Source organism: Protopterus annectens, chromosome 11.part0 (assembly GCF_019279795.1).
Source record: "Protopterus annectens isolate FY-2018-M chromosome 11.part0, PAN1.0, whole genome shotgun sequence".
Taxonomy (NCBI): domain Eukaryota; kingdom Metazoa; phylum Chordata; order Ceratodontiformes; family Protopteridae; genus Protopterus; species Protopterus annectens.
In genome coordinates, this window is record NC_056745.1 from 321,507,394 (window position 1) to 321,519,754 (window position 12,361).

Genomic DNA, 12,361 nt, shown 5'->3' on the forward strand with positions numbered 1-12,361 from the left:
TTATTTAGAGGACACAATATAAAAGGTAGGTAGAGAAAGTAATATTAGGACGGAACATACTACTTTTGGTTCTTGTGTGTAAATAATGTTTATATTTAGTGAATGAAAGTTGGCAAGAGTATAAAGTCACTTTGTGAATGCCTTTCATTATGTATAGAGAGAGCATGGAGGTGCTTTTAGAAAGTTTTCTGAATGCCATACAAGCGTTCATAAAGGTTTTGAGACTAATGCATTATATAAGAGATGTAAGAAAGCAAGATATGAGTTTTGTTACAAGATGTGCATTTGGACCCAAGGGAGGAAAGAAAATTTAGCACCGGGAACTATATTGGCAACTTGTACTAGATGCTGGTAATTTACCATGACTTTTATAATTATAATTCAGATCTTAAAAGCTTAGGGCTGCTAAATTGTAGGGAAGTTTTTTGAGTAACATGGAAATTCTGTATATTATGTATATATAATTTTTAGGTGTATCTTTTAATCTTTTTTAAAAGATTGTATACCTTTGTGTGTTATGAATTGAATAGGGGGCATCTTTTATGTAAAGCAATTCATCCGTTAACTATTTTATTGGCTTATTAATGGCTGTTCAGTTGATCTATCTGCGTAAATGGAGGTTGGTTAATTTTAGATTGTATTCTGATGTTGTGGTGGCTGGCAGACTGGAACACTTGGGTGTGACATTTAAAACTGTAAATATTTTGTGGAGCAAGTACTGTTGAGTGGGTTTTGTACTGCAGTTCACCCAACTGGTCTGTAACCTGGTGGTTCAGTGGTATCTGGTGGTCCATTTTGGTTTGGTTCATTTCTTACACTTCTAAGTAATTCAAGATGGATAACTGTAGTTACTCCTTCCCCTTGGTGCAGCCAGGAGTATTTGTTGGTGAGTGGCGGGTGCCTTAGCAAGTCTCGCATGAGATTTCTGAAGTTTGATGTGGGTTCCTTGTTCATTGTGGTCTTTAGCAGCAGCTGCATAGATGTTAGGAGTGTTTAGACTGTGGCATATTGTAAATGCTGGTTAGCATTTCCTTATCTGTGTAGTTCTTTTTGGCTTAGCAGCGGCTGCTTAGATGACTGTTCAGCTTCTATTCTGCCACTGCGAAAGCTAAAGGGTATACACACTTGCTTACAGCCATTTGCTAATGGCCCAGTGTGGGATTTTGATGCCACTTTCATCCCTGAAATGTAATATGTCCAGTGTGCTTGCCTAGTTGACCCCCCCCCCCACACTTCTCAGCCAGCCGTCCCATTTATTCCCTGTCCCTGGGGTGAGAATTGGCTACCTGAATGGCCTCCTCTCCCTGTAAGTTCAGCTTTTTACTTCCTGCCTATAAATTCAGGATGGGTGGGCTAGCTCGAGAGGCTGTTCTTCCCGTTGTGTGGTGTTTTGAGGTGCAGTGGGCTGTCACATGGTCTTAGAGAAGTATAATAAATTATTGGTAGCAGGGCTTATTAGTGTGTGTGTGTATAATTTTACATTTCTTGCTCATTATCTACAGCATTTTGTTTTAGCACTAATGCACCAGTGAAGTACACTTTGACGCTACATATTGTCCATGGTTGATTAACTGAAATTTGTGACCTACTAACAATTGCCTGTTATGTACTTGCCAACTTGTTTACCATTGTTTCTAAGGGTTTATTTATTTTTTTTGTCTTGAAGGTTGACCCAGCAAAGTACAAAAGTATTTTCAATGGTTTCAGTGTCACAATCAGAGAAGATGGTGTGCGAGGACTTGCAAAAGGATGGGCTCCAACATTCATTGGATATTCTATGCAGGGCTTGTGCAAATTTGGGTTTTATGAAGTCTTCAAAATTCTATATAACAACCTGCTAGGTGAGGTAAGTCTGTGCGTTGATGTGAACGCTTGACACTGTTTTTACATTTATTTTCTTTTATCTTTAGACCCTTTCATTATTGGTAAATATTTTTCTCCATATTTAATACATTTTGTGGGTTGACGCTTCATTCTGGTCTCTGGTGTCTCCCTGGCTCTTGAAATATTTTATTCCACAAGTTTCCTCTCATCCCCACATATTTCTTCCCTCTGTGGCGAACCTTTGTTATGGGTATCTATCTTGTAGTTGGATTTATTGGAGTTTTACAATTGTTTTCTTCAGTCAGTTGCATTAGAACTAGGTGTGGTTGAACAGTCTGCTATATACTTGCTTCCTTTGCAGTTATCGTCCCCCCCCCCCCCCCATTTGTCATACTTTACTTATTGCAGTAATGGAAGTACAGTGTTGAAGCGCCTAGATAATTTATTACATCTCTGCATTATGGTGGTAAACTTATTTGTCTTGGTAATGTTCTTAAATATGATTAAGAACATGCATTTTGTTTGTATTAAGGTCTGTCTGAAGTATACCTTGGTGCGTAGTGCAAAACGGACTGCAGGTAGATGCCATAATAGTAATTGATGTTTTTAGCCTCATTCTAACCTTGTGTGGATTTTGTTATACCGCAGCCTGCTCACCATGTGGGCTTACAGTATCCTGATCATTTAGAATGTTTAGTCTTACATTGTGGTATCCCACAGTCCAGTGTGTGTGGCTCTGAAAGATTGCATCACGCAGGTAGCTAAGCTGCTGAACTCTTGTCCCTCTAACTTATGGGAGCTCAGACTTCCTGCTTTCATAGGTAGATACTAGGCTATTAACCCTAGGGCCTATATAAGCCTAGCCAAAAAGGTACCCTGGCTTTCACCACCCAAGAAAATTATATTCCTGTGCCTCTGTCGAGCAGAGCCACAGAAGTGATCCCTGGGGTGAATTTCCTATTTCCCATCCAATCATCAAGACTTTTTTCTTGAGTGCTAATGAGGAGCTCTGTTTGGCATAGATATGGTAGTCTGTTCCTGAGTATGGGAAGTCTCTGGGATAGGAATCTATCCCTCCAGCATGTTCCGTTTTATTGTGGTGACTAGGTTTAGGTCCCTAGAGCATGTAGCTTGGAGGGATTGGGATTTGTTTAAGTGGAGCATGTCCAACAGCCCTGAGTTTGACATAGCTTTGTATGTTAGGCAGAGATGGTCTCTTGAGTAGGCGATATGCGGTTAGTTTCTTGTGGTTCGGTGACTGTTCTTTGTCTTCAGCTCTCCCCTGCACTTCACTGTTTATTTCTAAAGTGGCCATCTTGACCTTTGCTGCTGACTGCTCTTGGGTTAGCAAGCTGTTTTAGCAGTCCCTAAAGCTCGTGTATTCCTTGTGACTGGAATTCTGTTGTGCAAGAGTTACTGAACCCTAACCTCTTTGTCAAGTTTTTAATTCATATTTTTAAATGTTTGGCAGACTTCTCACTTTGATCAAAAAGTCTTGAAAGCCAAAACCAAAAATGGGGGATAGGCCCAAAATTGGGGAAAAGATAAATATTGCTAGAATTCCTTAATGTTTTGCATCACCATTCATTTTTGTGCTATTAAACTGATGTCAAACATTGACACTGTAAGCCTCAATTCACCAGAAAAATATATATTACACATGATCTATTTAATCATGTATGATATCGTGCATTTATAGAATTGAAAACGAACCAAAGTGAGACAACATTTAGTTGCAAATGTTCTACATCACTTAAATCTATCCAGTAATTGTCCGTCAAACATTACATGGCTCTTTCAAAATGTAGACGTTTTTTAAACCTTGTTCTCCTTTGCATGGACTCTTCTAACCTGTGGCTTGACTGGTGAATCTTGTAGCATGTCAGTTGCCTATACCTGAAGAACATCTTGGTTTTCAGAAAGAATTGCACTACATGCAAGACAGTGAGAAGACATGACTGAATTTTTGTGCAGTCTTGTCCTTCAGTTTTGTTGCTTGTTTAAGTCTGATGTTTGCCATACATAATCTCTTTTTTTTTATTTATTTATTTTTTGGAGTTGTTTCTGAGGTTGTGCACACAGCACAGCATTGGTAATTCCACTCCATAAGGGTTAGCCCCACCACTGGCTATGGTAATTGGTCGTCAGCTTTAGTCTCAAAAATTTCCTGAAACTAAAAGCGGTAGACCTGTCTTCTATCTAACTTGGCGGGGTTAGCACACAAGCTATATACCTGATGGCTGTCCATCCTGTTAGCTTTGACCTGGTCAAAGGATTTGACAGCAACACCCCCCCCCCATGCTAGTGTAATTGTGTAAGTTAAATGCATTACAAATGATGTGGAAAAGCGAATACCCACTTTAAAACTGAACCCGTACTGTGTGGGTGGCAGGTGCCTTAAGAGTGTGAAAGTGACCAGTGATATTCCATAGGGCCCTGATCTCCAGATCGTGAACAGAGATCTCTGGCTGGCTATCTGCAGATTTCTGACCTGGCCTGTGGGGTTGGGTGCTCTTGGTTCTGTAATACACCCCCTCCCCCCCACCATGAGCGCACAGACTTTTTCAAGCGTTCCTCAGTGTAGTTGGTTTCCCATTTGTTTCCCTTTCTTGCTGTTCATGAGGGTTGCTGTTGCACCTTTCTTTTTTAATGGCCCGCATGACTTGAAATATTTGCCTGTTTTACTGTTTCAAACATTTGTTTGATTAATATTGACTGAGGACATGCACTTGTATTGCATAGGACGAGAGAGTAACCTCTCCCTGAATGGGTGAGTGAGGCCGACATTGGCTGTGCATTCTTACTGTTCCTTGTTGGCTTCTGTGTAGATCAGTAGTTTATCTTTGTCATTGAGTTCACTGTTTTAGGCATTATTCCTTATTTGATATGGAACTGGCTTTATTTCATTGGCTGAACTCATTTACCAGAATCCATTTGTGTATGCACATGACTTTTGTGCCTCTTAAAATTCTTAATGTAGTTGTTTACCTGACAGGTATTTAGACCATCGCTGACCTTTATCTTTCAACCTTTAACAGTAAATAGCCAGGCTAATGTGTTTCTGTAAACTTGATATTTCCTGATTGGAAGAGTGAGCTGTCTTTGAAGGTGATAGGTATGTGGGGATTGTTGGTTTATGCTTGTAGCATATTTAAATGTTCTTTTTTATGGGTGTAACTTTGATTTTAATCAAACTGTTCTATTTTGCTTTAACTATAGGAAAAGGCATATGCATGGCGTACATCGGTATATTTGGCTGCATCTGCCAGTGCAGAGTTCTTTGCTGATATTGCTTTGGCTCCAATGGAAGCTGCTAAAGTGCGTATTCAGACACAACCTGGTTATGCTAGAACACTTAGGGAGGCAGCTCCAAAGATGTATGCTGAAGAAGGACTTTGGGCGTGAGTATTCAGTTTTGTATCAAGGTTTGTAGAATGGTGTGTTTATACTTTTAGTACATTCATAACATGGAAGGTATGGTGAATGCCAAATCTTGTATATTGCATTCCAGTATGATAAGCTGTTGTGAACATCAACGGTTTGTCTTTACCTAAAGTTGAGTCCCATGAAACATTTTGCTAAAATTTTCCAGAGCAGTTAGTTGACTTTGTCTTGGTAGTCCAAAGTTCTGTTATTGTAGCAGATGAAAGTGGTGGATTACAGAATTCATGTGTGTTAAATGTCCCCCTTTAAAAAGCACAGATCTACAAACTGAGTTCTGACTTGCTGGCAGACCACTGTAGTGATGAGCACTAGGTCTTTGCATTTTTTTTTTTTTTTTTTTTTTTTTGTCAGGACAATTTGTGGTTTGTGTTGCTGGCATTTCAAAACTGACCTTAACTAGCCAGAATGTTGTGGACAGTCGGTGTATTTCTATCCCATAGGGAAAATGGAAAAGATTAGTTCTTTCTTTGGCAACATATATCTGTATGGAGATTGGTGAGATTGCATTCAGACTGTGTGACTAGCTGTGTGACGAGCTTTGGCTGAGAGGCTTGGAGTTTGACTTATGATTTCCATCCACAAGGAAACGTTTTTATTGGGAGGGGATGTAGCAGTGTGTCAGGTAGATGGCAGTGCTGCTCTATTGACCTGGAATGGAAAATGGAGTAATGGGAGTTGTTACTTGGGGAAGCCATCATAAAAACCCAAATGGCTACTACTCTGAAGCTTCAGCATTAAAAAGTCAAACCAGTGAACCTGGTGCTGCACATCTGTAGGCAGCCTGGTACCCAGCATCAGAACTGGGCCATGGCAGACCTTAAACTAGATTAGGGTCCTGGGTGGTTGATTTAATATTGTCTGATGCTGAGATACTGTGGTTTTCTATATAATATGTTGGCCTCTTCCTTTGTGCAAAGTTTTTAAAGTAAAATTGCTTTGAATTGGTGATATTCTGAGGGCATCAGTGTGCTTTTTTTTAATGTTTTTTCTGAAATTCACACTGTGTTGAAGGGTTAAATGCTGGTAGAGGTTGTGGAAGGTGCTTGTTGTAATGAGTCTGTTGCTCATGTCAAGTGCTGTGGATGTTCACATTGTTCTTTCCTGGAGTACCAACTCCTTTGGATTAAATATGTGCCCATTTTTGTGTAAATTACCCCAGAGCTCCTTTCTCATTGATTTTTATTTTTTTTGTGTAAATTACCCCAGAGCTCCTTTCTCATTGATTTTTATTTTTTTTTTTTTTTTCAGTCTTTAGCTCAGCTCACCCAGTGAGTTTTAAGTACCAGATCTTGACCTTGAGGATTAGTTGGTGCCCCCCACCCCTGCACTTGATTATAGTCCTTGGCAGACTCGAGTCCTGTCTTGCGGTCCTGGTCATAATTGATTCTTCCCGGCTATCTCCTGCATGGGCAGGACAGTGCACTGTAGGATACCACCTGAAATGGTGCTCATTTTCACTGGATAGACTTTTTTTCTGGAGAATGAGACTGACTTTGGGTATACTGTAGTTTAGTGAGGCAGGGAGGAGTGATGTAAACTTTGAAAAGGCCCAAATGGGTTTGAGCTATGGGATAAGGTTGCAACCTCCTGTCTGTTCCCCAGAGATCAAGCATCACAACAGTGCTGTCAGGTTAGTTCAGTAATGACCTTTGTTTCCAGGCTGCACTTGGAGCTGCTAGTTTGGGCATTGTGTGTGTCTATCTGTGCAGGAGGTCTGTGTGTTCAATCCTAAGCAGCTGTCCAACCCAGGCTGGCTCTGCAATTGCTTTGGTATGATTCCAGAACCCCTTTTACTGTCATTGCCTCTGAAACAAATCCTCTTCTAGTAGGCCAGCACACTTGTTTTTATTGCAAGGTAAGAATGTTAATTGTGAAATTTTGTAAAGTAGACATGGCGGTTTTAATTGTTACTGGGCTTTTCTAGTAATACATTTTGGGACGTTGTAAAGGCTTAGGATTTAAAAAAAATTAGAGTATGTTGTGGGTTTGGTTGTTGGGTTCTCAAAGGCAGTCTTGTTTCCGTGCAACTTGGTTGTGGTGCAGTAGATGCCATACTTCATTTTACATTTATGAATGCTGTTTCACATGCTCTTTAGATCCACCTTTGGGGTATCCATGCCGAGTTCCAGTGGAGTTCTTTTTAGAGCTGTAGTAGTTACAACCTGGTGATACCCAGCAACTTGGTTGCACATTCAAAGGTGCTTAAGTCATTGGCATGTGACCCCTCTTGCTGGTCACTGCTGTTCTGGTCGGGTAGGAAATTAATTGCAAGAGTGTCTTTACACAACTTCAAGCCATTGGTGGGTATTCATCTCTGAAATCTTAACAGCTAAAATGGTAGACCCTATTTGCCTAATAGCAGTTTGTGTTTTCCCAGTACTCCTAATTCTCGATTGTGCCCTCCTTAAATCCTTTTGAATGGGGAGTAAAGTATATATTTTTATTCTGATTTTAATATAAAACGTAGGCTCGTGTCAACCACTTCTCATTTGATACCATCACTTGGAATGTGGGTAGCTTGTTATTGCATCTCTTTCTTTTATCACAGTGTAGTGAGGTTGAAACTGTGCAGGTTTGTCCTTTTCTGATAATGGGTATTGGACTTTAGTTTACAAATCTTGTGGTAAGGATGGGAAGAGGTTTCTTAATGCATGTGATGTATTCATTTCTTCATTACCTCATCCTGACATATTTCCAACAAGCTGAATTGTAAGTTACCCAGAGGAAATGTCTAATTTTGGTCACTTGCCCTTGCCTTTTTTTTCTCGTTCTGGTTTGTGATGTACAGTGCAGGGTAGTGAGGGGTTTCTGTTCTCCACCTTCTATCTTTGTTTTGCTGACTTGACTACCTGAAGTATCCATGAACTGAAAACCATGCATAGTCATTCTTCAGCTTTGTGTATGACTTCAGGAGTTTGCTAGTGGCTACATCATAGGTGATTGGACTGTGGTGTTGTGAGTTTCCCTTACCTCATAGAAATGCATCCTGTGTTTAAAGTATGTGTAATATGGTACGTTTGTCAGTCTATAAAAATCTATGAATACTGTTCATATTATGCTCCTAGCTGTGCTGCATTGGAGAGAAGCAGGTTAACCCCCAGTGCATCTGCACTTGGAGAAGGAGATGCACTTGCTTTGTTTTATTACAAGTGCCTACTGTTATTTGTTTAGCCTGATGTAAGTTGCATTTTTAAGTGCTCTGCATAAGCGAACTTTGGGTTTAGCTTCACTGAATGCATTTGTGGTTATATATGCGTGCAGACTGTCCACTGACCCAACATATGAGGGGAACAAGTTCATGTTCTAGTAGAGGTAACTTGTGTTTTTGAGTTTTCTGAGTTTCACAGTCTCTAATAAGTGACTCTGCCAGGCATATTGCTGTCAAATAATTTGCTTGTTGCTTAGGTTCTGTGATATTGTGTTAAATTAATCATGACCTTGAAGTTGCTGAAGGAACTTTGTGCTAGGTTAAGGAAAAGTCTTTATTTTTGGGTGTGTGCGTTTTCTCCGTCTCAGCTGTTGCTTCCTCCTAGTTCTACAGTGAACAATGTACTCTAAGAATCCTCTTGTTAATTTCACGAAATCTAACAATTTTTGGATGAACATCTACTCGATACAAACATTCCTGCAGTAGAATAAGTAATCACTTCTATTAATTCCTTCATTCTTGAATTTCCTCAGTGGGGCTGACATCCTAACAGAGGAAGGCTAAAACTGTATCATTATGCGGTGTGAAGAAAATGAAACCACGGTCTGTTTTATCAGGTCTGGCAGGAGATTTGTGTAGGTTTTTATATTAATTTGTATTTTATGCCAGCATGTCTAATAGTGAATATGGTAAGCTTTTTAAGCATTTTGTAATGGTAAGCTTTTAAGCATTTTGTATAAACCAGGAGATGCTCAACATTTTAAAGAATCTGTCAAGTGTTTTGATAAATTTCTAATTGCACACGTTTAGAATTTCCCTCAAAGTACAAACTGTCTGGAGAATCAGCTGATCAGTAGGTGATGTCATTAGAATGTTCATGGTTGCTGTGTGATTTGGACCGCTGATTTATCTTTATAAGACAGTTCTAATCCTAACAGTTTAATTTTGTACTTCTGGTGACTGAACTTTGGTGTTTATTGAAAATTATTGATTTACATTGTGTTAAATGTTTTTCATTACTTTTGCTTTGTGGCTGGACGATCGGTGTGTTCCTTACAAATTAGAGTGCGCTTGTACATGTTTGATACTCCTCAGGCCACCTAAAATGCCTGGCTGCTTCTGATCATAGCTGTCATTTATTTTGATATTAAATTTTTTAATAATTGCTCACCCTTTAGGTGTGTAAACATGTCTGATTGCAGAGTTACCCTTTGTATTGAGGAGGGGGCACAGCAGGAAATCTGTGTCAGCTTCCCATAAGTGTGTGTGAGATTTAAGTTTTATTTCTAGTGATAGTGAGTCGGGGGTATTAAACTGGAACACATTGCTCTGAAGTATATGATGGAGGATTACACTTGGGGGTGGACAAAGGTGTATATAGTCCAGTGCCAGGAAAATGGCACATATTCCTATTGTGCTCTTAAGGGAAATTGTGTTCAGTGACACTCCACACTGGAGTCAGTAGTGAGGATTTGATGCTCCTTAATTACTGACCCAGGTTGTAAGTGGGGAGGTGTCGCACTTATTGGTAGTCTGGTGGAATATTAGCTGGATGTCAGGGCCCAGCTAATCAGTTTAAGTTGCTGTACTATATTTTGTCAGATTGAAGTTCGTGCACTTCGAATGAAATGCCTGAGAAATACTGCCGAGTGTGCTCTGCACAGATTTCGCTGAGTGGATTGCAGTGACTCTTGCAAATGTTTTATGTCGTACTGCTTTTCACATTCTATTAAAGCAGCTTCCAGAAGTGTTAAGTACAACTTTTTGTTTTCAGTTCCTGAATGGGATAGATCTTCATCTTAGTCAGACAAATTGTGTCCTATCTTGCAGTGTTTAGGTAATTGGCCACTTATGTATAACAATATATTTCATCTGGTGATGTCACTGTGTTCCCCTAATGTAGCTTTACTTGTTATGAGTACCAGTCTCAGAAAATAGTTAAAATGTACATGTCAACTTGCAATATAGACAAATCTTAATTCTTGAAAATGTGGCTAGTAAAGTGTTCAATTTGAAAGGCATACAGACTTTCACGCAGATGAGAACCTCACAGAACTTCAAACCTCTGCTGTCTGTCTTACTGTCTATTTTAGGTTTACATTATGGAAAATTTTGGTTACTCACTGAGTAATTGTTTGCGCACTTGTCTTGAGTTCAGTTAATGTTAGTGTTTCACAATGTACACTACTAGAACAATTTCCACTCCCCCTTAGTCAGCCTTCTTGATGTATGCAAAGGGAAAAATAGCCTGTTGCAGGCAGCATGTGTTGTTGTTGCAGCATGGTCTCTGAGCTGTTAAATGTTGTGTTACAGTGACTTTAGCCCATCCCATCTGTATGAATTGTATTAATCACATTTTGGGGGTGTGCTCAATGTATCAAATGCCAGCCACTGCAAATTTCTTGTTTTGTAAACCCACCAAGCCCACTCTCTCTTTTTTTTTTTTTTTTACTTCTGCATTATCCATCCCCCGAATCGGGCAGACCTTCACAGTACCCTGACACATGGTGCCATGAACTGTAGAGCACTGTCCATATCTCTGCATTGTGACTCAATTGTGTGTAATGGGGTCCAGTGCATGGGCTACTGTAAGGCCATGACCCCGGCATCCGTAGCAACAATGACCTCCACAAGAAAACTGGGCATACACCAAAGTACATCTTCTTACTGAAGCAATTCTGTAATCAGAATACCAAACCAACCACCTCAGCTTGGGTTAATTTGCCTGTAGCCATGTCAACAGGAATTGTGTACTGTAACCACTCCTGCACACAATGCACTGCAGTGGGTGCGCACGCCCGCAGTTTGCAACACTCCCACAACTAGTATAAATGCCACTTTTTGCAGTGTAATTACATGCGCGCGCGCACACACACACACACATATCAAAGCTGCATGCAGCAAGAGTGGGGGGAAAAAATCACAGGGTGCAGGCAGTGCTGTCTAATCCTTGCTGTCATAACCCTGTCCAACTCTATGCAATACATCAAAATTCGTTAGCAAACAAAATCCGTAATGGCAATACCCCTAATCCATTCAGGGTTTGAACAATGATTTATGTGACAATTCCATTTATTTTTTGTGTTCAGGTTGTCATACTCCCAAGTCAGTTAAAATAAGAGTGGCAATTGTATTCTAAGCCACAAATGTCAAACTTGTCGCAGTACACTTTTTACTGAGAGCACTCGTTTGTGTTGCACAATGTACTAGGGAATCTGAGAACTGCCCACCTTTCTACAATGTGTTGCCTACTAGACATCACGGGTGAATATAAGCGTGTAGTTTTGACAGATGCCCCACTATGATGACACCAGTTGACTGCCTCAACACAGTTTCTCCAGTTCTCCACAGCACTGTTTAACATCAGCAGTCCATTTACAAAGACCGTGTCAGTGTCCAGAAAGCCACACATTGCCTTGCACTGATGCTTATTAGTGAACCTAGGACTTGGCCACTGCAGCCCCATTTTATGGAGAGATGTGCAAAGGGAGAGCAAAGCTATTGAATGGAAGGTTAGGGCACCTAACCAGCTGATGCAGCAGTACACCTACACTGAAACCCGTGTGTCCCCCCTCCCCTAAAACAAAAAGCGATGAAGCAGACTGGTGCTAGACTAGATTGTCAGTTTTCCATTGTCCCTCTTGCACACACTAAGCCAGTGCTGCAGTAGTAATGTGGACCAAAGTGACTGCTGTTTGATCAGTACTTCACTAGCTATAGCTGAAGCCTTGTATACTGGCACCTGGACTTTATGGAGTGAGATGTCCTGTCTGGAAGCTACTTGCTGATGAATCTTTACAGTTGCAAATGCCCTTGCAAGGTTTTAGTGGTAGAGTAATCTTGAGGTACTGGTGTTAGCAGCACTAGGCATTCTGTTTATAGGAAGACAGCATATTTTTCCCAGAGTTCATTATTCTGTGCAGCTGTGTATTTGCATGTACATTT

The 12,361-nt window shown here is 40.3% G+C and overlaps 1 protein-coding gene and 1 non-coding gene across 4 annotated transcripts in view; both read left to right on the plus strand.

The window, feature by feature from the left end:
* SLC25A3 (solute carrier family 25 member 3) overlaps positions 1–12,361 on the plus strand; it is a 77,107-nt gene that overhangs the window by 8,700 nt on the left and 56,046 nt on the right. For all 3 annotated transcript variants that reach the window (XM_044087823.1, XM_044087822.1, XM_044087824.1), the window contains exons 4-5: positions 1,667–1,846; positions 5,044–5,225. In XM_044087823.1, coding sequence (XP_043943758.1) covers positions 1,667–1,846; positions 5,044–5,225 — 362 coding nt within the window. The remainder of the gene's footprint in view (positions 1–1,666; positions 1,847–5,043; positions 5,226–12,361) is intronic.
* LOC122816032 lies at positions 7,351–7,531 on the plus strand. The gene has a single exon (XR_006367040.1). It is a non-coding gene; the product is annotated as a small nucleolar RNA SNORA53 (small nucleolar RNA).